This window comes from Physella acuta, unplaced genomic scaffold (genome assembly GCF_028476545.2).
Source record: "Physella acuta isolate Inbredline_101_S28 unplaced genomic scaffold, ASM2847654v3 ptg000661l, whole genome shotgun sequence".
In the NCBI taxonomy this organism is placed as follows: Eukaryota; Metazoa; Mollusca; class Gastropoda; family Physidae; genus Physella; species Physella acuta.
The window spans coordinates 631,853-658,985 of NW_026732180.1; the positions used below are offsets into that span (position 1 = coordinate 631,853).

The 27,133-nt window shown below is 33.9% G+C and overlaps 2 protein-coding genes across 5 annotated transcripts; both read right to left on the reverse strand.

Moving 5' to 3' along the window:
- Positions 1–8,869: 8,869 nt before the first annotated feature.
- LOC131948802 (zinc finger protein 883) lies at positions 8,870–14,200 on the reverse strand. 4 transcript variants are annotated; one of them, XM_059310495.1, is made up of 2 exons: positions 13,950–14,200; positions 8,870–12,276 (listed from the first exon to the last, which is right to left on the reverse strand). In XM_059310495.1, the coding sequence occupies exon 2, from the start codon at positions 12,231–12,233 to the stop codon at positions 10,488–10,490; it is 1,746 nt and encodes a 581-aa protein (XP_059166478.1). In that variant the 5' UTR covers positions 12,234–12,276; positions 13,950–14,200; the 3' UTR covers positions 8,870–10,487. The 4 variants fall into 4 exon arrangements, with proteins under 4 accessions (XP_059166478.1, XP_059166475.1, XP_059166477.1 ...); XM_059310492.1 differs by having other exon boundaries at positions 13,945–14,199; XM_059310494.1 differs by lacking the exon at positions 13,950–14,200 and adding an exon at positions 13,586–13,734.
- A 4,281-nt stretch (positions 14,201–18,481) lies between these two features.
- On the reverse strand, positions 18,482–20,602 carry LOC131948844 (zinc finger protein ZFP2-like). Its single transcript, XM_059310537.1, has 3 exons — positions 19,895–20,602; positions 19,469–19,684; positions 18,482–18,784 (listed from the first exon to the last, which is right to left on the reverse strand). The coding sequence occupies exons 1-3, from the start codon at positions 20,600–20,602 to the stop codon at positions 18,482–18,484; spliced, it is 1,227 nt and encodes a 408-aa protein (XP_059166520.1).
- Between the last annotated feature and the right edge of the window lie 6,531 nt (positions 20,603–27,133).

Here is a 27,133-nt window from a genome sequence, read left to right on the forward strand (position 1 = left end):
CGACAGATGACGAGACTACGACCCGATGGGAAGCAGGCGACCAAGAGGAACAACAGAATGAATGGCACACTGTAAATAGGAAAAAGAAGACAGCATACAGACATCAACGAGCCAAGAACAACAGCAGAATTAACAAAGCAGAACGAACAGACATGATTGAGCAAATAGCTAGCCCAACCACTACATACGCTGGCGTCTTAGCCAACAAACCGGACAGGACAAACAAGAGACCACCAGGGGAATTCATCAGCCCCCCCAAGCCCCAAATCGACCAAGGCAGGCCATGTATGGGAGACAACATAGATAGCCTCACAATCATCACCCTCAACATCCAAGGCATCAGACATAAAGATAAGTACCTAAGGCAATTAATACACACTTACACACCAGACTTTATAGCAATACAAGAAACTAACTTCAAGGACAAACACACAGCGGATAGATTCACACGTAGCCTAGGACTCACTCAAGCATATCACAGCCTAAGTAAGCTTACAACAGGCAGCGGCACATCCATATTCAACACCTCCAACCATTACAAGGTAAAAGACACGTATAACGACATAAACGGAAAACTGCTAATAGCGACTGTACAAGGACAAACAGGGACACTAGCAATAGTTAACGTACACGGACAGACGGAAAAACGAAACACAAACTATTATAATGACCTAAATAAACTGCTGACAACAAGGTATAAACAACATAAAATCATACTATTAGGAGACTTTAATTGTGTTGAAAGAACGATAGACATATCTGGAACGACGGAAAAGAAAAATAGTCGTATAGAACGAGACAGACCTCAGGTAAAACTGATCCAAAACATTACAACACACTTCAACCTAGTGGACACGTTCAGAACATTATACCCCCACTCACTACAATTCACCCGCGGTAACAAATCACAAGGTAACCTAGCTAGGCTAGACAGGATATATGCCCCACAGGACATGAAAATAAACAGAGTGGAACACCTTACACACACCCTAAAATTTAGCGACCACAGTGCAGTAATAACAACACTAAACAACTTCGAACCAAAACTCAAAAGAAACACACCGTGGAAACTAAATAACTCACTACTCTTGGATGAAAGATACAGATCTAGAATCAAAGACACTATCCAATTTTACATACAATCAGCGCCTAGGATAGATAAAATACAACATTGGGAAGACTTCAAAGCAGATATCAAACAAACAACTATACAAATAGCCAAAAGCATCAACATAATCAGACAAGATAGGGAAAAAAGAATAGAAGACCAACTAAAAACACTTAAGAAAACAAATGGCAGTAGGGAAGACATCGACACACTAGAAAACCAATTGACAGAAATACAAGAATGCAAATACAGAGGAGCACAAATAAGAAGCAAAATAGACAGGATAGGATCAGAAAACCCTACACACCACACACTCATACTAGAACAAAGCATACAAAGATCCAAACAAATCAAACAAATTGTGGACGAAAACAACCAAGAAACGACAGACCCTGAAAAGATACAATCCTTATTTATAGACTATTACGCACGACTTTACAAACGAGAAGCGACACACAACGACAAACAAGACGAATACCTAAGCTACATCAAACCACTAGACGACAACGACAAAAACAAAATAGATACGCCCTTTAACTTAGACGACATCAGGAAAGCCATTCAAAAACTTAACGACAATAAATCCCCCGGACCCGACGGCCTGACAAGTGAATTCTACAAAACTTTCATAGCAGACTTAAGCCCCCTCCTACTAGATACATTCAAAGAAATATATATGCTAGAACAATGCCACGAAAACTTTAATACATCATACATAACACTCATCCATAAACCAAAAACAGACCCTAAACTAACCAAAAATTATAGACCCATATCACTCCTAAATACAGACTACAAAATACTAACCAAAGCACTCGTAGCCAAATTAGAACCACACCTACCAAAACTAATACATACAGACCAACAATGCAGCGTCACAGGCAGAAACATACAGAACCACAACCATCTAATTAGGGACATTATACAATACACACACGAGAAAAACACGCAAGCCTGCATTTTAACATTAGACCAAGAAAAAGCATTTGACAGAGTCTCACATAAATACCTACACAAAGCACTCAAGACATATAATTTAGGCAGTTATTTCAACACTTGGATCAAAATAATTTACACAAATGCAAAAAGCCACCTCCTTATAAACAGTAACATAACCAGACCGTTCAGTATAGACAAATCAGTTAGACAAGGATGCCCCCTATCACCCATATTATATATTTTAACCCTAGAACCTTTATTAGAAAATATCAGACGGGACGCAGACATTAAAGGAATAGACATACCGAACTTGACGAATAAAAAGATATTAGCATATGCCGACGACACCGCCTTTACTTTGCAGACGGAAAACTCAATAAAATTAGTGGTAGGAAAATTCATTGACTATGGACAGGCTAGTGGAACAAAAATTAACTTAGACAAGACAGAAATTATGGGACTAGGTCGCTGGAAAAACAGACAAACATATCCACTAAACATGACAGCTAAAAACGAATTACACATATACGGCATAACACACCAGAACAATCCCTCGCTGGAAAATAACAAAAGATGGAAAGAAATTATAAACAAAATTAAGAAAACTATAGACTTCTACAAGTACAGCACGACAACAATTTTTACAAGAGCCGCAATCACAAACAGATACATTATACCCCAAATAACATACATCGCCACAGCCCAAACAGTCCCAAAACCAACAATCAAAGAAATAAACAAGCTCATTAGGAGATATATCTTCCAACACACTATAGGCAACATCAGTCACAACACACTAGTCCAAAGCAAAATACACGGGGGAATAAATCTACACGACATACAAACTAAAATAAACACATTTAGGCTAACACATGTAAACAGAATAATTAGCGAACCACAACACCACCCATTAGCACATTATTACATAGGGATTAATCTAAATAAACATATAAAAATTAACAATAACTCCCCACATTTCATAGGACAAAAATTAAACAACTTCTATACAGAATGTATACAAATCTTTAAAACTAACGAAAACCTTTTAAAAAAGAAATCTCAACAGATTTATAGGAAATTAGTACAGAAGCTTGCCACCCCTCTTTACAATAGAATATCCTGGTGCAGGACATTCGCTTTAACAGACACGACGGACACTTTTAAAAACCTTCATTTCAAAACAATAACACCTAAGGAAAGGGAAATAACATACAGACTGATTTACAACACAACACCACTGAGACACGGACACCAACACAAGACCAACACACCACTAGCGACACGCAAACAAAAATCCCTATGCTATCTATGCAAACAAGACACCCCAGAAACAGAAACACACATCTACCTAGACTGCCCAACCATCCAGACCATGAAGAAAACGTTAGAAACCAAAATAAGAAATAAGAACGAGACCTTCAATGTTGATATAGGAATAACGCTTAACAAAGTACCAAAACAACAAGACCGGACTATACTGGAAAAAAAAAAAAGAACAGTAGCAATATACAGACAAATAATTTGGAACTGCAGAAATAGGGCAAAATACAACGAGACAGAGTTTAACAGACAGACTTTGGACTTGATTTTTAATAGACGACTTGACAGGGAAAACACACACACTATAAATATGATACCACAGCCGTTAGGTCACGCAACACCGCTCCCAGTACATGGCCCGCCACACCCAACCAACTTCCCCCCTCCCCTCACTCAAACCTACCCTTGAATAAATTATTGTTTACTTTACTTATAAATAATCTTTGCAACCCCTCTTTACCCCAACCACTTAGCAAGAGTAAAAATCTGTTACTTGAAATCTTTGAAACTATACTACCCTTTTACTTTGCCATACATGGAAATCCCCCCACTGGTAATGTTTCACTGTGAATGTTTAAGTAAAAAGTTACTAGTTTTACACTCTTATCGTGAGACTGGGAGATTTTATCTCCCCCTTGTACCCTTACCACGCAACATGACGCTATAAATGTAACACCACAGCGTTCATTTCACGCAACAACGCTCCCAGCGCCTGGCCTGCCACAGCCAACCAACCCCCTCCCCCCCACCCCCAACCAAACTTCCCAGTGAACGATTTTTGTTTACTCAGCGTAGCAAAAACGATCACGCTATCTAGGTCGCCTTACCCAACCAACCCCCACCCACCACCCCCCCCCCACTGACCCACCACCGCTCCCCTCTTATAAATTTGTCCTTTTATGTAATTCAAATACGTTCAAGATATTTGATTTAACGATCATCTCTGTACATTACCTACTCAAATTAATTAATAAGTTTGTTTTGAAGTTTAACTAGTTTAAAATTTTGATTAAAAAAAAAAAAAAAAAAAAAAAAAAAAAAAATGAAGACTGTTTGCAGATAATAGGTACAAATGGAAAGTGTGAATGCAAATGACTACCTATTGTACATAATATATCATGTTTTTGTATACTTCAGACATAACTATGTGTACTTCTCCCCTCTTTTAGGAAGCCTAGACAAATCTTTGAAGCCAATGTTGTTAATATAAAGTTTACTACAACTCATCACTTTTATTTATCATAGACAAATATTGTCCCCTTTTCAACTTTATTATTTAGAAATGGCAACTACCCTTTGTACATAACATACCATGTTTTTCCTGTATACTTCATATATAACTATTTGTACTTCCCCCCCCCCCCCCCCCCCTTTAGGAAGCCTAGACCAACCTTCGAAGCCAAATTTTGTTAATATAAAGTTTACCATAACTCAGCACTTTTATTTATTATAGCCAAATATTGCCCCAATTATAACTTTAATTTTCAAAAATAGCAAAGTACTTTTGGCCCATGAAATAACCCCCCCCCCTATAAAATACACATTTTATTCTGTAAATAACATGTAAAAATTTTTGAGAATGAAAGTTTCAGGAATAGTGTATATTGTAAATCTGCACCAGTCTTCTTATGTCGCATGATGAACGTAGTAAAAATCAGCTACTGCCACCACTCATTGGCTGGGCGCGCTGAAAGTCAAATCTACAACACTGAGACGTAAAAAAGAAAAAAGAGAGAAAAAAAAAAGAAAAAAAAAAGAAAAAAAAAAAAAAAAATTAGTGTGAAGTAGTTAGTTTTGCTCAGGTCTATTAGACCTTCCTGTTCCAACGGATTTGAAAAATAATACCATCACATCTCTCTTCCCATCAGGGATCCCCTAACACAAAGAGGCGCTATTATAATTAGGTGGTCGTTCATAACTGACTGGAGGGGCGGGAGGTTTTTCCAAAAGAGTGACGTAAAGCTTTTGCAATAATGTTAGAAACTAAATTTAACCTTGTTTTCGAAATCTGAGTTATTTTTAATGTAATCAAAGCAGTCTATATATTTATTAGATTATGTTTCTCTTTTAGAAGTGTAACGATACATTTATATTTAACGTACTACTAATCTTTAAATTTAGACTTAGTCTTAATTAATTTCTAGCCCATCCAAGTTTATTGTAGAATTTCGATGGACAAAGGGAAACAACCACGTTAATATTGTTCTGTAAAATAATCCAAGCCTGGTAATTTCCCCCGATGTTAAAAATTCAATAATATTCCTTATGATTCTGATAAGCATTTTTTGGTTTATTTTTCACAGAAACCCTACCAGAAGTGTTCTCAACAGCTTTCTAAATTTCATGGTGATATTGGCACGTTGGTCAAGACCCAGTGACAATGCAATCTGACATGAAATTATACTTAATTGGATGCTTAATTAATCTTTAAAGAATTAATTAAATATATATATCTATAATATAAGCGGGCTGAGCGTGTCCTTCCTTCCTTCCGTCCGTCATCGCTATAGATTTTGGGACTATAAAAATAAACTGCGCACCACGCTGTGCTTTTCAGTGCACCGCAGTGTCTTATTATAAGTATTAGAGTAGGGTTTGTTTATATAGCGGCATAGAGCTATTTTATAATTGCCACGGTTTTTACTCTTTCGCATAACGTCAAGAAAATATTAAATACACGCAAACTGCTAAAACGTTTTAAAAAGATTAATGTCAAATATCATTTTAGTTTATATTCCTAGAAAAAAATGGATACATTTCCATAAAAGTAGGTCGAAAAAGCTAATTAATTCCACTTTTTTTTTGTGGTAATTGTTTCAAGGGAGGTAATTTGAAAATATATTTAACTCAACAATAATTTAAGTTAATCTTTTTTTTATTACTACCGCATTGATTAGTCTATGTTAAGGTTATAATTAAAAGAGAAAAATGTTAAGATTATTTATATTATTTTCTAATTAGTCTGTGATTTCTCAAAATCACTATTTTTTGTGTTTTTTTTTGGTGCTAACAGATGGTGAAATTTTATAATTATAATATAGAGAATGGTGGAAAGACTCTCTCTGGGCGCGGACGCCTGGGAAAAGCGTGATTTTCGGTGGTAATTCTAATTACATTGCCAATGTGTTTTCTTAGAACCATAAAAGTAAACACCACTTGCCGTACATTCATTTGCATCGCATTGTTTTATTGTAAGTTATGGAGTAGGATCTATTTATGTGACTTAAATTTTTAATGTTGGAAAGGGTCTCTTTGGGCGCGGACGCCTAAAAAGCGTGTTGTTTGGTGGTGATTCTAATGTTGTGGTTGTATTGTGGTTGTTTTTTGGTTGTGTTGTGGTTGTGTTGTGGCTGTGTTGTGGTTGTGTTTTTGTTGTGGTTGTGTTTTTGTTTTTGTTGTGGTTGTGTTGTAGTTGTGTTGTGTTGTGTTTGTGTTGTGTTGTGGTTGTGTTGTGTTGTGTTTGTGTTGTGGTTGTGTTGTGGTTGTGTTGTGGTTGTGTTGTGTTTGTGGTTGTGTTTTTTGTGTTTGTGTTGTTTTTGTTTGTTTTGTTCTGTTCCAAAGTTGGTACATTTAAAAATGATTTACCGTGGCGGAGCACGGGATGCAGCTAGTATATATATATATATATATATATATATATATATATATATATATATATATATATATATATATATATATATATATATATATATATATATGTCGTTGAACTCACATGAATTGATTATTCAACTTAAAACATTGTTTAATAGAGTACTTGAATACACAGAGTACATATAAATATGTCCATGGTTGAAATAAATACATAAATTATATCCAAGAGCCAAAACACAACATTAGGAAAATACAGTTTGACCACTTTACTAATAATACCCAAAAGTAGCGTTCGTTGAGAAAATTTATTTTTCGATATATAAGAAGGCCATTTAAGATCAGCTTTCAGTGACTTTCACCCACTCGCCCACCTCATAGTGTTCAGTAATCAAATGGAAAATATTCCATTGGTATAATTTTAATTTCAGTCCATGTTTGAGGGCCTCAAAGATAAATGACAATGCATAACTGTTGTAAAACACATGTTGGTAAAGTGAATGAAATAGTAGTGGATTAGACATAGAAAAAATAATAACTAATAAAACATGCAAAGCATATTTGATTATTAAATGTTAAAATCAAGGAAAACTAAAATATAATCAATATATCAATCTTACGCTTTCACACTTTGTCACACAATTACAGAAACTTGTCACCTCTAGTCTAACAGTACCTTAATGATTAATTGCTCACTCTATTACTATATATATATATATATATATATATATATATATATATATATATATATATATATACATAATTGGTATATGTATGTACAATTGTAGCCTATATATAAAAAGTTTTGACGTTTTAAATTGTTCACATTTTTAAAAAAAATAGATTTAAATAAATTATAACAAGTATAATAATACAAAGAAATACATGAAATTATATCAGAGGACCAGCGGTTGTATGATTTAAAAAAAAACACTTGTATGAATATTACATGAACATGCTTGTCCATAGCATGTATATCTGAAACTGCATTGTAAGATATTTATTTTGCAACAATAAAGTCATCAAACCTGCTACAGCGTAGAAGACATTGTTTCTTCATTGTTTTATATAGGTATATATATATATATATATATATATATATATATATATATATATATATATATATATATATATATATATATTTTCATACATATATATATATATATAAATATATATATATCCAACAAGATAATCGTAAATAATGTGCTGTGATGATTTATGACATCCATTCTTTCCTTGAAGTGCTTTTTCTCTTGTGTGACTATTTAGGATTTGTTGTTGCGTAATTTAACAAAATTAATTTTTTAACCTTGCATTAACTGCATTCTTAGTGGAATCATACAAATGGACAACAGGCTGATGTTTCAAATGTTTCCAAGAAAAAATCCTCACAATTTTTAAACAAGTTAAAAAAAAAACAATGTATCTGCTAATTTTTAAAATGAAATGTTTAGATAGCCAATACATTTGTAGGCCTATTATTCTCTATGACAAATAATAGAATAAGGATTATATCCTGTATAAAACACCTAATGACAGTGAGAACTTTTTAAATGACAAACATCGAAGTCATATTTTCTGTCTTCACATTGTTACCTCATTGCAAAACTCATCATTTTATCATAAAGATTAGTGATCCTTGTGAACAAGAATTTTATAACCAACATCAAATGGAGGTGGCTAATTTCCTGAATGACACTTCTGATGATGAGATAGAGAAGATTTCCTAGAAAACTTTTTATGACAAACATCACATTCATGTGGCTTAAGCCCAGAATGAGTCATTTGATGTTGAGATAACAGGTATATATATATATATATATATATATATATATATATATATATATATATATATATATATATATATATATATATATATATATATATATATATATATATAAGGATTGTCGTTGAATTCACATTACTTGATTATTCAACTTAAAACATTGTTTAATAGAGTACTTGAATACACAGAGTACATATAAATATATCCATGGTTGAAATAAATACATATATTATATCCAAGAGCCAAAACACAACATTAGGAAAATACAGTTTGACCACTTTACCAATAATACCCAAAAGCGGCGTTCATCGAGAAAATTTATTTTTTGATATAACAAGGCGCTGGCCATTTAAGATAAGCTTTCAGTGACTTTCACCCACTCGCCCACTTTATAGTGTTCAGTAATCAAATGAAAAATATTCCAATGGTATAATTTTAATTTCAGTCCATGTTTGAGGGCCACAAAGAAAAGTGACAATGCATAACTGTTGTAAAACACATGTTGGTAAAGTGAATGAAATAGTAGTAGATTAGAGATAGAAAAAATAATAACTAATAAAACATGCAAAGCATATTTGATTAATAAACGTTAAAATCAAGGAAAATTAAAATATAATCAATATATCAGTCTTACGCTTTCACACTTTTACAGAAACTTGTCACCTCTAGTCTAACAGTACCTTAATAATTAATTGCTCACTCTATTACTATATATATATATATATATATATATATATATATATATATATATATATATATATATATATATATATATATATTTAATTGGTATATATATGTACAATTGTAGCCTATACATAAAAAGTTTTGATGTTTTAAATACATTTAAATAAATAATAAAAAGTATATTAAAAGTATAATAAAAAGTATACTAATAAAAAGGATTAAAGGAAATTATAAAAGAGAAACAGCGGTTGTATGATTTAAAAAAAACCCACTTGTATGAACATAACATAAACATATATGTCCATAACATGTATATCTGAAACTGCATTGTACAAGATTTATTTTAAATCAATAAAGTCATTGAACCTGCCACAGTGTAGAAGACAACATTGTTTCATTGTTTTATATATGTATATGTATATATATATATATATATATATATATATATATATATATATATATATATATATATATATATATATATATATATATATATATATCAAACAAGGTAATCATAACGAATGTGCTGTGATGACTTATGACATTCGTTCTTTCCTTGAAGTGTTTTTTCTCTTGTGTGACTATTTAGGAATTGTTGTTGCATAATTTAACAAAATTAATTTTTCAACCTTGCCTTAACTGCATTCTTAGTGACATCATACAAATGGACAACAGGCTGATGTTTCAAATGTTTACAAGAAAAAATTCTGACAAATTAAACAAGTTTAAAAAAAAACATTGTATCTGCTAATCTTTAAAATGAAATGTTTAGATAGCCAATACATTTGTAGGCCTATTATTCTCTATGACAAATAATCGAATGATGAGGATTATATCCTGTATAAGACACCTAATGACAGTGAGAACTTTTTAAATGTCATATTTTCTGTCTCCACATTGTGACCTCGGTGCAAAACTCATCATTTTATCATAAAGATTAGTGATCCTTGTGAACAAGAATTTTATGACCAACATCAAATGGAGGTGGCTAATTTCCTGAATGACACTTCTAATGTCGAGATAGAGAAGATTTCCTAGAAAACACTTTATGACACACATCACTTATTCATGTAGAACACCTGAATGAGTCTTTTTATGCTCCAATAATTCATCTTTCCGAGTATAGTTTTTATGACAAACATCACATTCATGAAGGCTAAGTGGACCGCCTGAATGAATCTTTTTATGCTCCAATAAATGATCTTTCCGAGAATACTTCTTATGACAAACATCACATTCATGTGGCCTAAGCCCAGTGTGAGTCATTTGATGTCGTGATAAATGGTACCTCTGAACAAACTTTTTATTGCACACATCACATTCATATGACTTATGTCCAGAGTGAATAATTTTGTGTGTATTTAAACTAGATTTATGAGCAAACTTTTTATGACACACATCACATTCAGGAGGCCCAAGTGGACCGCCTAAATGAGTCTTTTTATGCTCCAATAATTGAGCTTTCCAAAAATACTTTTTATGACAAAAATCACATTCATGTGGCTTATGTCCAGAGTGAATAATTTTGTGTTTATTTAAACTAGATTTATAAGCAAACTTTTTATGACACACATCACATTCAGGAGGCATAAGTGAATGAGTCTTTATATGTTCCAATAATTCATCTTTCCGAAAATACTTTTTATGACAAACATCACATTCATGTGGCTTAAGCCCAGAATGAGTCATTTGATGTTGAGATAACTGGTACCTCTGAACAAATGTTTTATGACACACATCACATTCATATAGTTTCTCATGTAAATGAGTTCTTTTATGATTAGATAAATCACATTTAAGATTGAAACGTTTTTGACAAACAACACATTCATATGGCTTGAGATTAGAATGTGTATTTTTATGGTCAGATAAATGACTCTTTGTAGTGAACTTTTTATGACACACATCACATTCATGTGGTTTAACTCCAGCATGAATATATTTGTGTATAATCAAATTATTCTTCTGAGTAAACTTTTTATGACACACATCACATTCATGTGGCTTATGTCCAGAGTGAATGATTTTGTGTGTATACAAACTAGATTTATAAGCAAACTTTTTATGACACACATCACATTCAATGCATCTGTCTTCAGAATGTAATTTATGCTGAGAAAACTTCTTGTTTATTTTCTTAAGATGTTTTACATGACTGTTCATAGCACCTTGTTGCTGATGAATATCATAACCATATGAAATCTTTCTTGTGTGAGTTTTCATATGTTGTGTAATATGATCAAAATGAGTAAATCTTTGACAACACATTTCACACTTATATGTCTTCAGTCCCTTATCACTGAGCTCATACATTGTTGGAAAATTATCAATAACTTCTTTATGCAATTCCTTGAGTTCTTTTAAATCATGATGAAGATCTGATTTTAAAACTGTGAAATTTTCAATAAAAGCATCTGAATCTGGTAAATATTCAAGCTGTCTTTTAACATCTAAGCTATTTTCGTTTTCGCCCTTAAATGTTGAAAATGTTAATATATCCTTTTTCATAACATCACACCTTAAAAATTCTGTTGAAACATTTGGTTTCATATCTTTAGAATAATAAAATGTTTCATCTGACTGTTGATCTTCTGAAGTTGAAAATGCAACTGTTTCGTTTGACTTGTCTTCAAAAGGTGAAGATTGTGATGATATAATTTGTTTGATATTATTTGAAGTTGAAATCAATATTGGTTTCACATCTTCTAAAGTTGCAACTGCCAATGTTACTTCTGATTTTAAATCTATCAATTTTATTGCTTGGTCACTTGATTCCTGTTTAACCACAAGTGCACTTTGCAAAGACATGGCTTATTTTTCCAATCTGTTCTGCATACATTTAAATAGATGGCTAAAAAATAAAATAAAAATAGATTATTTTTTAAAACATTTTTCCCCCTAAAATATCTACATTTTAATACATCTACAAGAATAATATTTAAATAGTTTTCAACTTTCAGTAACTCTCTTCATAAGATATGGAGAGGTCCATTACTTTAGGCCTTAAATTTTTTTAGTTTTAATAAAAAACTCTCTAGAAATTATTTAATACATCAACATAAATAATAATTATTTTTAACTTTTTAGTAACTCTCTTTATTAGATGTGGAGAGGTGAAGTATTTTGGCCTAAGACAAAATTTCGTAATTTTCCTTAAAAAAAATGTTGACACTCTATATGGTATACTTTAAAGTATGAAAACTATAATAAATACCAAGTATCTAGTGATCTAAGGGAAAAAATCCAATGTGCAAGGTTTATTTTGTTTGAACAGTGTTCTAAACAACTTATACTAGGATCTTAAATCTATCGCTTTAGGTCTTAGGTACGTAAAATCGGCAGCGGCTAGTACTGTATGAAAAAGTTACCTAATTGTCAAGGCTTTAATAGAAGTATATTGTGAAATATTTGTGTCAAATATTAGGTCTATAGATAACTGAATAGTAAATCAAAATCAATGGCTAAATATATCAATATGGGCCAGAAATTAACTTTGAACAGCACTGTTTGAGAGCAAGATTTGCAATATAAACAGCAGCCATTTGTAAAATAGAGTGGCTTCGGCTGAATCTTCCCCTAGATTAGATCTAAAAGTTTAACAAAATAAAACTTAAACAAGATGGCTGCTATAGAAAATGAGCATGGTTGCATCTGATGAAAACATCGCTAGTCTTCATTTGACATTTATTAATTTCTGGAAAGTTTTAATTCAATGGTTAAAAAACAGGTACATAATTAAATGAAACAAGGAAACATTTTTGTATAAAATGTGAAATAATTATTAAAATTTAAGGGGAGTCACCTGTTTTTCACATTACTAGTCGTGGGCGAGTTTACGTACCTAAAACGATAGATTTATTATTATTTCAATTTAGGCCTATTTGATCTAAGATGATTCTAAATTATTAAAGGATATTTTAGAATCTAGCTGTTGATAGCAGTTGCAGTGGTCATGTTATATTTTTATGTACTATTATCCAGTCTAGAGTGGTTTCCCATCGTTAGGTCCAGATCTAGTTTAACAAAATTAATTTTTCAATTTTGCACAAATTGCACTCTTAGGACTTAGATCTAGTGGTATCATACATATTATCTACATGCAGATGTTTCAAATGTTTACAAGAAAAATCCTCACAATTTAAACACTTATTTGACTTAACAATTAAAGTCTGAAATTGTGTGGAAATTCACTTTTCTAAATTCAAGACTTTTTCTAGATCTACATCTAGATTCTAGATCTAGAGTCTGCATACGAAGCCTGTTAGTCACTTAGTGTTAAAGTTAAACAATGTGTTGTGTACTGTGTAGATCTAGAAATCTAGATCTAGTTAGAAATCAATGTTTTGCTGAAACACTTAAAAATAACTAGGTATACAAAATTATTAATAAAGCAGTATTTAACACGCAATTAAATAGCCTAAATCTATCCAAATTTAAAACGTTATGTGTTTAAAAAAAAGATAACGCCAAATGCCAACTATTAAATAGATCTAGATCTAGTATGGTTTACACTCCTTACAGTACTTCCGGTGGATTCCGGAACTGTGAGACTGATGTTTCCATTGATTTACTGTTTTTTTAATGATATAGATCTAGATTCTAGATGTCATGATCTAGATCTACCATTCCGGAATAATAGCCGACACTAAACTACGGTTTGGTAAAACCTTAGTTTAGCGTCGGTTATTATTCCAGAATCGTATAGCAGTAAAAAACAGTAAAACAATGACAAAGTCTGTCACACACTTCCGGAATTCACCGGAAGTACTGTAAACAATGCTTTATTTGGCGTCATCTTTTATTTTTATACAGAATGTTTAAAATTTGGATAGATTTATTTTTGTAATAATGTTTACATTTTGTAATCATTTTTACTATTTTTGTAATCTAGATTTTTTTACTTTGCCTAGCAGCTAGATATCTAGCTAGAACTAGATCTAATTAATTAATGGTCGCAAATCCGCTGCAAGCCAAATACATTAAATTATTACATTTGACTTCATTATTTATATTTATATTAATATATGTTTTTATTTTATTTTTAGATCTACTAATTTAAATCTACTATTATATTTATTCTTGTTTCCTTTAGTCGATTAAACTTAAAAAATTAAAACATTAATTTACTACAAACGACTTTCAATTTATTTATATTTCAATGGTCAAATAAACCATGGTTTACCGTAACTCTAGTTACCGAAACTCAACAAACATTACCAGATAATTTCCGACGCTAAGCTAAGGTTTTACCTAAGGTTTTACCAAATTTTAACCGTTATTCATAAAATGGTTAGTTTTGTTAATTTTTTTTTCGTGTGTGACGCAATTGCTAAATCTGAAAAATATATTAAAAATAAACCGGGAGTGATCTCCCCTAAACTTTCTAGAATTTTCTTATATAAAACAACAGGGGATAGGAACTCGGGATATGGATATGATTTTTAATCCATTTAAAATACTTAAACTTTTAAAAATAGAATAAAATCTCGTAGAAAAAAGAATTGCACACCAAGTGTACGCCAAATTAAATGTGCATAATAGTGCGCAATATTATTAGTACTTTATAAATTTACATTAGTTTTTTTTTTTTTTGAGGAATTGGAAATAGCGTAAATTACTACTTCCGGTCAACGGAAATTACTCAAAATTTGTCAGAAGGTAGGGGATTAGAACTTTTACATACATGTAACATTTCATTTATCTATCTGAAATGGTACTTAAGTTATAGGCTTTTGAAAAATTCAAAGTAAAAAAAGACCACTTCCGATTATCGAAAATTGCTCAAAAGTTGATACGGATCTACGATTTTGATATAATGCTTATATATGAAATTTCATCAACCTAGCTGTAACGGTACTCAAGTTATGTGATGTTTGTGTAACAATCTACATGTGGCCATTCGTTGCTGGCCGTTGGGGGTAATTTAGGAATTAATATTAGCGTTTAAGTTTATGCGATTAATAAGTCGAAAGACATACTCCGACACGTGGCCTATATTTCTGTTTACTAAATCGCTTGCTTTTCAAATGTTAGCTGGTTATTTTAATCAAATGTTAGCTAGTTATTTTAATGAGTTGTCACTTTTTGCTTGTGTTTTTGTAGTTGTATTTTTGGTAGTAGCTGGCTCGGGGTAATGTTTCCCCCACCCTTAAACTACAGGTTGGCGCCCCGTTCTCACGGCGTGTCACAGGTAATTTATGAGCGTTCGCAGTCGAGGACTGCGACTGGAGGTTAGCTTGACCGGACCCTAGGTGTGAGCAGGCTTTTGTGTTCGTTTTTATAGCCTGTACAGCCTAAAAACTGTCATCCTAGTTGATAGGAGAAGGGCCATTACCTGGGTCAGATCAAGTTCAGCAGGCTAGCCTATAAATGAGGAAGGGTGGCTGTGGTAAGGTTTCTTACCACACATAGCTGGTGCGAGATACGATGGTCTAGGCCTCGGATGGTGGCAGCCTTATGGCTGGCCGTGAAGGTTGTCTTAGTACAGCTGATGTTTGATTTCTGTGTCCTGGTGTTTACACCAGCGGCCAATGTCTCGTTCCAGTGGCCCAATGTCTCGTTCTAGTGGCCCGATATTATGCTGATGGCTCGTTCTAGTGGCCCGATATTATGCTCATGGCCCATTGTCTCGTTCCAGTGGCCCAATGTCTAGTTCCAGTGGCCCCATGTTAAACTCGTGACCTGATGTCTCGGACGGATATGTTGCCCTTGTGGCCGGGGAATCGCCTTGCCTTTTGTGTGTGACGAACTAGATCGTGTAGAGCACTCGTGTAAATTTATGAAAGAATGTAATTGTGTTTGTATCAAGTTCTCAAAGGAGGATACCTTGATATGCGAAATTCGGACAGGGCTTCATTGTATTGTTTTCATTGTATCTAAGCATGTAAGTTTGAATTTGGTGTCATTTTTGACTTGTATTAGGAATTCAGGTGATGTTTTCTTGAATATGAAAGACTGGCCAGGTCTTGTGTTGTTTCTTTTGCTTTTAACATATATATCTTTGTGGCGTCAAATGAAGATAAATAAATGTATTAACTGTGTATTACTTAGTTTTAGTTAATATTAATGTTGTATTAGTGTGAAGTAGTTAGTTTTGCTCAGGTCTATTAGACCTTCCTGTTCCAACGGAATTGAAAAATAATACCATCACCATCACATCTCTCTTCCCATCAGGGATCCCCCCCCCCCCCCTCCTAACACAAAGAGGCGCTATTATAATTAGGTGGTCGTTCATAACTGACTGGAGGGGCGGGAGGTTTTTCCAAAAGAGTGACGTAACACTTTTGCAATAATGTTAGAAACTAAATTTAACCTTGTTTTCGAAATCTGAGTTATTTTAATGTAATCAAAGCAGTCTATATATTTATTAGATTATGTTTCTTCTTTTAAAAGTGTAACGATACATTTATATTTAACGTATTACTAATCTTTAAATTTAGACTTAGTCTTATCTAATTTCTAGCCCATCCCGGTTTATTGTAGAATTTTTATGGACAAAGGGAAACAACCACGTTAATATTGTTCTGTAAAATAATCCAAGCCTGGTAATTTCCCCCGATGTTAAAAATTAAATATTCCTTATGATTCTGGTAAGCATTTTTTTAGTTTATTTTTCACAGAAACCTTACCAGGATTGTTCTCAACAGCTTACCAAAGTTTCATGGTGATATTGGCATGTTGGTCAAGACCCCATGACAATGCAATCTGACATGAAATTATACTTAATTGGATGCTTAATTAATCTTTAAAGAATTAATTGAATATATATATATATATAGATATATATATAGATATAACTATATAAAAGGATCGTCGGTACGTTGCATTCACGTGACATCAGACTTGATTATTCAACTTAAAACATTGTTTAATAGAGTACTTGAATACACAGAGTACATATGAATATGTCCATGGTCGAAATAAATATATAAATTATATCCAAGAGCCAAAATACAACATTAGGAAAAATACAGTTTGACAACTTTTGATATATATAGCGAGGCCCTGGCCATTTAAGATCAGCTTTCAGTGACTTTCACCCACTCGCCCACTTCATAGTGTTCAGTAAGCAAATGGAAAATATTCCAATGGTATAATTTTAATTTCAGTCCATGTTTGAGGGCCTCAAAGATGAAAAGTGACAATGCATAACTGTTGTAAAACACTTGTTGGTAAAGTGAATGAAATAGTAGTAGATTACAGATAGAAAAAATAATAACTGATAAAACATGCAAAGCTTATTTGATTAATAAACGTTAAAATCAAGGAAAATTAATTTATAATCAATATATCAATCTTACGCTTTCAAACTTTGTCACACAATTACAGAAACTTGTCACCTCTAGTCTAACAGTACCTTACTTGCTCACTATATATATATATATATATATATATATATATATATATATATATATATATATATATATATATATATATATATATATATATATATATATATATATGTATCAAACATGGTAATCGTAAAGAATGTGCTGTGATGATTTATGACTTCATACTTTCCTTGAAGTGTTTTTTCTCTAGTGTGACTTTTTAGGAATTGTTGTTGCATAATTTAACAAAATTAATTTTTCAACCTTGCCTTAACTGCATTCTTAGTGACATCATATAAATGGACAACAGGCTGATGTTTCAAATGTTTACAAAAAAAAAATCCTCACAATTTAAACAAGTTTTAAAAAAAACATTGTATCTGCTAATCTTTAAAATGAAATGTTTAGATAGCCAATACATTTGTAGTCTTATTATTCTCTATGACAAATAATCGAATGATGAGGATTATATCCTGTATAAGACACCTAATGACAGTGAGAACATTTTTAATGACAAACACCAAAGTCATATTTTCTGTCTCCACATTGTGACCTCAGTGCAAAACTCATCATTTTATCACAAAGATTAGTGGTCCTTGTGAACAAGAATTTTATGACCGACATAAATTCAGGTGGCTGATTTCCTGAACAAGACTTCTGATGGGTAGATAGAGAAGATTTCCTAGAAAACACTTTATGACACACAACACATACATGTGGACCGCCTTAATGAGTCTTTTTATGCTCCAATAATTCATCTTTCCGAGTATAGTTTTTATGACAAACATCACATTCATGTGGCCTGAGCCCAGAATGAGACTTTTTATGAAAACATAAACCCGACTTATTAGCATACTTTTTATGACACACATCACATTCATGAAGGCTAAGTGGACTGCCTGAATGAATCTTTTTATGCTCCAATAAATGATCTTTCCGAGAATACTTTTTATGACACACATCACATTCATGTGGCCTAAGCCCAGTGTGAGTCATTTGATGTCGTGATAACTGGTACCTCTGAACAAACTTTTTATGACACACATCACATTCATATGGTTTCTCTTGTAAATGAGTTTTTTTATGCTGAGATAAATCACATTTACGATTGAAACACTTTTGACAAACATCACATTCATACGGCTTGAGATTCGAATGTGTATTTTTATGGTTAGATAAATAACTCTTCGTAGTGAACTTTTTATGACACACATCACATTCATATGGTTTCTCATGTAAACAAGTTTTTTTATGCTGAGATAAATGTTTAAGATTAAAACGTTTCTGACAAACATCACATTCATATGGCTTGAGATTTGGATGTGTATTTTTATGGTCAGATAAATAACTCTTCATAGTGAACTTTTTATGACACACATCACATTCATATGGTTTCTCATGTAAATGAGTTTTTTTATGCTGAGATAAATGATGTTTAAGATTAAAACGTTTCTGACAAACATCACATTCATATGGCTTGAGATTCGAATGTGTACTTTTATGGACAGATAAATGACTCTTCGTAGTGAACTTTTTATGACACACATCACATTCATGTCTATTGTCTCCTGCATGAATCTTTTCATGTAAAGATAAATAACTTCGCCTACTAAACTTTTTATGGCACACATCACATTCATATGGCTTATGTCCAGAGTGAATCATTTTGTGTGTATTTAAACACGATTTATGAGCAAACTTTTTATGACACACATCACATTCAGGAGGCCCAAGTGGACCATCTGAATGAGTCTTTTTATGCTCCAATAAATGATTTTTCCGAGAATACTTTTTATGACACACATCACATTCATGTGGCTTAAGCCCAGAATGAGTCATTTGATGTCGAGATAACTGGTACCTCTGAGCAAAGTTTTTATGACACACATAACATTCATATTGTTTCTCATGTAAATGAGTTTTTTTATGCTGAGATAAATGACATTTAAGATTGAAACGTTTTTGACAAACATCACATTCATATGGCTTGAGATTAGAATGTGTATTTTTATGGACAGATAAATAACTCTTTATAGTGATTTTTTTATGGCACACATCACATTCAAATGGCTTATGTCCAGAGTGAATAATTTTGTGTGTATTTAAACTAGATTTATGAGCAAACTTTTTATGACACACATCACATTCATTGCATCTGTCTTCAGGATGTAACTTCTTGTGTTTTTTTTTCATAGCACCTTGTTGCTGATGAAAATTATACCCATATAAATTCTTTCTTGTGTGAGTTTTCATATGTTGTGTAATATGATAAAAATGAGTAAATCTTTGACAACACATATCACACTTATACGTCTTCAGTCCTTTATCTCTGAGCTCATACATTGTTGGAAAATTATCAATAACTTCTTTATGCAATTCCTTGAGTTCTTTTAAATCATGATGAAGATCTGATTTTACAACTGTAAAATTTTCAATAAAAGCATCTGAATCTGGTAAATATTCAAGCTGTCTTTGAACATCTAAGCTATTTTTGTTTTCACCCTTAAATGATGAAAATGTTAAGATATCCTTTTTCATAACATCACACCTTAAAACTTCTGTTGAAACATTTGGTTTCATATCTTTAGAATAAGAAGATGTTTGATCTGAATGTTGATCTTCTGTAGTTGAAAATGAAACTGTTTCATTTGTCCTGCCTTGTAAAGGTGAAGATTGTGATGACATATTTTGTTTGATAACATTTGAAGTTGAAATCAATGTTGATAAATTTGGTTTCACATCTTCTAAAGTTAAAATTGCCAATGTTACATCTGATTTTAAATCCATAGATTGTATTGCTTTGTCATTTGATTCCTGTTTAACCACAAGTGCACTTTGTAAAGACATGGCTGATTTTTTCCGTCTGTTCTGCATAAATTTAAATAGATGGCTAAAAAAGAGAAAATAAAAATAGACATGATCAGAAAAACAAAATTATTTTTTGAAACACTTTTTCCCCCTAAAATATCTACATTTTAATACATCAACAAGAATAATATTCAAAAAGTTTTCAACTTTTAGTAACCCTCTTAGGACGATGTAGAATGGTCAATTACTTTAGGCCTAAAACTAAATTTTATTTTATTTAAACTCAATAATATTCCTTAAACAAATGTTGATACTCTGTATAGTATACTTTCAAGTATTAAGTAGTGCAGAAACGCAATGGATCTGTTTATACTATTTAATTAAATACATCAAAATGCTAGCAGATCCACAATAAAAAAAGAGCCATAAATTTTTTTTTTTAAATTTCACTTAGGTAATGTGTGGGTAAGCCTAACTAAATGCTGGATCCGGATAAAAATTGAATGATAGCTATACAGTAGGCATAAACAGATTGTTGCGAATCAGCCTTACAAGTTTAGCGACAAACTTTATGGCTAAGTAGAATTACGGTGACCTTCTTCTGTAAATCCCTATCCTCTTACTTACTCTTAGCTATATCCATTCATTAATGAATCAAGTTTTTCTGTTTTTAAGTGCCAAATATATGTGGTCTTTCAAACTTGATAGTACATGGGGCAAGTAAAGTAAAATGATTCTGTGATCTCTGGATATGTTGTAGTGATAGTGTGGTCAGCACTATGCCTAGCTGCCAATACTTTGTATTATTGTTTATATAAAACGCATTGTATGTGTGTGTGGGAGTATGCATTACTACACCTCTCATCCGATCGCCATAAGGCATACTATATGCAGCGGTAATACTGCAACAGGCACAGTCACTGGCGCCCAGGCTATTGCATGAAAAATCGATTAGCTGCTGTTGCTTTTTTTGTTTCTTGTGTTATCTCCCATTTATAGTATTTTCTGTTATTTGCCCCATTAAAAAAAAAGATTTCTTAGCTTCTAATTAATGGTAATTAAGCTAGCAAATTATTTAAGCAATATAAATTATTACTAGATCTAGATCTATGACACTACTATGACTAGATCTATGTAATATGTAATACATATGCGTATGAACTATTATGTATTGTAAAGGCCTACTGATACGCTAAATACTAAATAGTAAATAGGCGGTTATCTATTGTTTTAGGTAAGTAAAATCACACGCGACTAGACGTCGTAATAAATTTTGGTAATCTATCGTTTTAGGTACGTAAAATCGCCCGCGACTAGTAATGTGAAAGACAGGTGACTCCTTGAATTTTAATAATTATTTCACATAATATGTTTTAAAAAATACAAAAATGATTCCTTGTTTCATTTATGTACCTGTTTTTAAACAACTGAATTGAAACTTTTCAGTAATAAATGAAGAGTAGTGATGTTTCCAACAGATGCAACCATGCTCATTTACTATATCAGCCATCTTGTTCAAGTTCTTTTTTGCAAACTTAAAGCGCCAGATTCAGGGGAAGGCAACTCTATTTTACAAATGGCTACTGTTTATAGGCCTATAGGAAATCTTGCTCGCAAACACTGAAAGTTAATTTCTGGTCTATATTGATATATTTACTATTTAGCCATTGATTTAGGTTTATTATTCATTTATCTATAATATTTGACACAAATATATCACAATATACTTCTATTAAAGCCTTGATAGTGAGGCAACTTTTCCGTGCATTTCTAGCCGCGGGCGATTTTACGTACCCAAAACGATAGATTACCTAAATTTTAATAGACTAGATAGTAGATATAGATCTAGATCTAGTAGATCTATATAGTATATATTTCACATTTTCAGGGGGATTTATGTTTTGAAAAATTCAAAAATGTTTCCTTGTTTTATTTATTATGTACCTGTTATAGATTGACGAGGAGCCACATTGGTGTTAACAGCCTTTATTATGTACAGACGCCATGATGCAAAGAGAGAGAGAAGGAAGTGGCCAGAGACAACTATATATAGATAACAACATGTAAGGGACATCACTCAAGATAACAATATAAATATAATACTGTGACCTACTTAGGTCGAGTCATTTTGATTTTGACATTGTATAATTCCTTATATGGAATGATGGTGTAACACCTGGGGTTTTTCCACTGACTTATTAAGGTGTTTGAGACATAGAAATTTTCCATTAAAATCTGATTGAATGATTCTGATCAGATGATTATCCCAACCAATGGCGACATGAGTTGAGGATAACCTCCCCTGTCACAGAAGTCTTTAATTGCACTGCACACTCGCAACACGAGGCAGTTTATCTTGACCTGGCAGTCTACGGGGCAGTTTTACCTTGATCAGGCGGCCGTCCATATTGTCCGGCTATAGACTCTGACCATTTGAACGTGAGAGTACTTAAGACCTGTGTGTGCCTTGCTTTCTTAAGTTGATTTAGTCTTCTAGTTTAATATTACTTGTCGCTAAGTAATTCCTGAAGATATAGCAGTGTTGTGTGGCCTGTGGCTATTATTAGACAGTGTAGAAATCTGTGATAGTGTTTTTTCCTACATCGTGTAAGTTGGGTTTTTGATATTTTATACATTAAATATTTTATCTAGTTTCAACCTTGTGTTTTGCCACTTCTGTGTTCGCTGATTAAAGGTTATATGTAGATTGGATGAGTGTTAATTACAATAGTATCACTAGCTTCCCTAGACATTGATTTCGAGCCCTAGTGTGTCGTTGTGTTAAGTGTTCATCCACTTAGGCCGTAAGGCATTTGCATATGACCCCGAAAAAAGAATCCGGGGACGTTCTCCTTCTATTTGGCTGATAGATCGGTTAACGTTACAAAGTGGGGGCTCGTCCGGGATTTAATCTGTCGTTCCAGTTGTTGGTTATATCAGTTGAATACTAAGGTTAGTTGGATTTAGTTGATTTTATATCCAGTAGCGCAGTGTTCTTACAACGCGCGCTCAGGCTAGAGTATCTAGGTCAAATAAGCAGACGTGTCACGTCCTACATTTAGAGGTCAAGTACACGGCCCAACGCTGTGTATTAATTTAAAGGATCTAGGCTTGTTGTGATTTTCAAGTTAGTGTTATGGAGTCTTTTTTGGCTAATCCTACTGTTGAAGATGTAGAAAAGTTGAGTAGAAAAGTTTTGGTTAGTGTTGTTAAGGAATTGAAATTGGATTATTCTGTTACGCAGAAGTCAGAAGTGTTGAGAGATAAAATTGTTGTTCATTTCATTAATGAAGGGGTATTTGATGAAAGTTTGTTGGCTGGTGTATTACTTCGTGAGGAGAAAGTTGCTTTAGAGAAGGCATTAAAAGAACAGGAGTTAGAGGTTAAAATTGCTTTAGATAGGAGGAGGTTGGAATCAGAATTTGGTAAAGTTAGTGATGTCACTTCTCTGGTAGATCCAAAAAAGTTGTCGGTAGGGCAAGTGATTGCCAAATTTGGGAAATTAGTTCCTAAATTTGATGAAACAGATTTGGTCGTTTTCTTTAACTCGTTTGAGAGTTTAGCGAAGACATGTGAATGGCCCGAAACTTCCATTACTGCTTTATTGAGCTCGGTCCTTACTGGGAAAGCTGCAAAAACATACCAGGCACTCTCTCACGACGTTCAAAATAACTATAGTTTGGTCAAGACTGCCATTTTAAAGGCCTACGCACTGACGCCCGAGGCCTATCGGACAAAATTCCGAACACTCCGCAAGTTACCCACACAATCATATGTGGAATTTCTCTTTGAAAAGGAGAAAATATTCTCAAGGTGGCTACACTCTGAGGAAGTTTCTGAGTTTGAGAAACTCAGGTCACTTATCCTAAGGGAAGAATTCCTATCGTCCCTGCCTGAAGAGATACGACTACACATTCTGGATAACAAGATAACTGACATCCAGAAGGCTGCTGAGTCGGCTGACACATATATGTTGGTGCATAAGAAACCACCAGTGTCAGGAAACCGCCTCAACCCCGTGCTTCCCCTTTTTGGCAGCAATCATCCTGTTGGCCAACATTTGAAGGCATCACAGTCCAGAGAGAAACCAAGATCAACTCTCAATCGTCGAGCAGTATGCCAGTTCTGCAAAAGGTCTGGGCATCTTGTCAAGGACTGTTACAAACGTCTTCAGAATAACAGAGAGGTGGTGCGTACTTCCGCGCACTATGCTCTATCCCCTCAAGCAGCCAGTTCAACTATGAACTCTAGAATTCAAAAGGACTCTAACCCTAAGTGTCCGCAAGAAGGTAGTCAAATCTCCACACATTATGTGCAGTCACATTTTGACTGTTCTCGCCACCATCCAGTTTCTTCCGAGTCTACCGATCTCGAGGGATCGAGAAAAGTTGACTTTTCATCTTTTATTGCCGAAGCCATCATTAGCAAACCAGGTGATCCGTTGTCTCAGAAGAATATCACCGTTCTAAGAGACACAGGAGCGTCACAATCACTCCTTTTGAAAAGTTCAATGGACATTTCACCAGAGACGAACACCGGAAGGATTTCCATTATCCAGGGAGTGGGGACAAAATCTACTGTCGTCCCTCTACACAAGTTTGCCCTGAAACATCATCTCGTCGAAGGTGAGGTCATTTTAGGTGTGATAAATAGTATTCCAGTCCCAGGAGTACACCTACTTCTAGGGAATGACCTTGCGGGAAGCAAAGTATACCCCTGTACGGTTTCAGACCCTTTGTCAACAGTTCCAGATAATGATTATGAACTGTATCCTGCATGTGCGGTGATAAGAAGCCAGACCAAACAATTGGCTGACATCACGTCTGAACCACACCCGCCATCATCGTCAAGAAATTCGACTCCCAAACTGGAGTCTATGCTTCCAGAGAACACAAGTCTGGGCTTACCCCTGAGGATATCTCAGGAAGACATCATTAAAGCTCAACAAGTCGACGCGGAACTCAAAGCAACGGTCGAAAAATCTCTATCATCTGACGATGGAGAATATTTCTCCGAGAACGGCCTCTTCTTTCGTCGCGCTATACCAGTGAATGCCTCACCAGCCGAACCATGGTTGGGTAAAAACCAGCTGTGGGTCCCTCCACCTTATCGGCATGAAATACTTAAGCTGGCACATGACCATCCAATGTCAGCGCACCCAGGAGTCTCTAAAACGACGGCGAAGATCAAAGAACTGTTCTTTTGGCCCAAAATGAGAAAAGATGTGTCGCGTTACTACAGAAGTTGCACGAACTGTCAGTTGGCCGGAAAGCCAAACCAGACAATTCCTAAGGCCCCTTTGAGTCCGATTCCTGTATTAGAAGAACCTTTTTCTAAAATCGTCATGGACTGTGTAGGTCCCTTGCCTAAAACCAAGGCGGGCAACGAGTACCTACTTACCTTTATGTGTTCAAGTACCCGTTTTCCCGAGGCGATTCCCTTACGGAACATTAAGGCAAAGACTGTAGTCAGAGCCATGACCCGGTTCTTCACTACCTTTGGATTACCTAGAATCGTGCAAACAGATCAAGGCAGCAACTTCACCAGTCACCATTTTCAGGAAGCACTAGCCAAGCTAGGCGTTACCCACATCACCAGCTCAGCCTACCACCCTCAGTCTCAAGGCGTACTTGAGAGGTTCCACCAAACCCTCAAAACCATGCTAAGGACATTCGCTAATAGTAACACCCAATGGGATGAGTCTGTTCCTTGGATTATTTTCGCCGCGAGGGACTGTGTCCAGGACTCTTTAGGCTACTCGCCTTTTCAACTTGTGTTTGGACATTCTGTCCGGGGTCCCCTGAAGCTGATACACGAACGTTGGACAAGTACCAGTGATCATCCAGTGGAAAACTTCGACGATTTTCACGTTCGACTGAAAGCCGTGTGCGAAATGGCTCACAAGAACTTAAGAAAGGCCCAAGTGAGAATGAAAGAACTGTATGATAAGAGTTCTTGTAAACGAACATTCAATCCAGGCGACAAAGTTCTTGTGCTAGTGCCTAATCTGAACAATGCGTTATCCTTGAGATATTGTGGACCCTTTACTGTGCATTCAAAATTAAGTGATTTGAACTATGTTGTCAATACGCCCGACAGAAGAAAGAAACAGACAGTGTATCATGTCAACTCACTGAAAAAATATTATGATAATTGTAACAATTTTCAATCCACAGCTAAAATTACTTTACCTGTATGTTCAAATGTTTCTGATGATGTGATACATGATAAATTGAAACCCCCAAAATTGGTAAATTCTTCCTTTTTAGATAATTTGAATGTCCACCTTATGCATTTGTCCACAGAGGAAAGCCATAGATTGTCTCAGTTATTCGAGACATTTCCCTCTATTTTTGGGGACGTCCCCAAAGAAGCGAAGGTTCCACCTCATGATGTAGACGTTGGTGACGCAAAACCCATTAAACAACACCCCTATAGAGTTAACCCGGAAAAAGCTGCTTTGATAAAAGATGAAATTGATTATATGCTCAAGAATGATATCATTGAGCCCAGTTTCAGCAACTGGAGTTCCCCATGTCTCCTAGTACCGAAAGACGGTGGATCTTTCAG

Coding starts and splice junctions, on each gene's coding strand:
- LOC131948802 (XM_059310495.1), bottom strand. CDS start 12,233: ATGTCTTTGCAAAGTGCACTTGTGGTTAAACAGGAATCAAGTGACCAA.
- LOC131948844 (XM_059310537.1), bottom strand. CDS start 20,602: ATGTCTTTACAAAGTGCACTTGTGGTTAAACAGGAATCAAATGACAAA. Junction 19,685..19,894: donor ACAGATGCAATGAATGTGAT/GTGTGTCATAAA, acceptor CATTTATCTCAG/CATAAAAAAACTCATTTACA. Junction 18,785..19,468: donor TTGGGCCTCCTGAATGTGAT/GTGTGTCATAAA, acceptor TGTCATAAAAAG/TTTGTTCAGAGGTACCAGTT.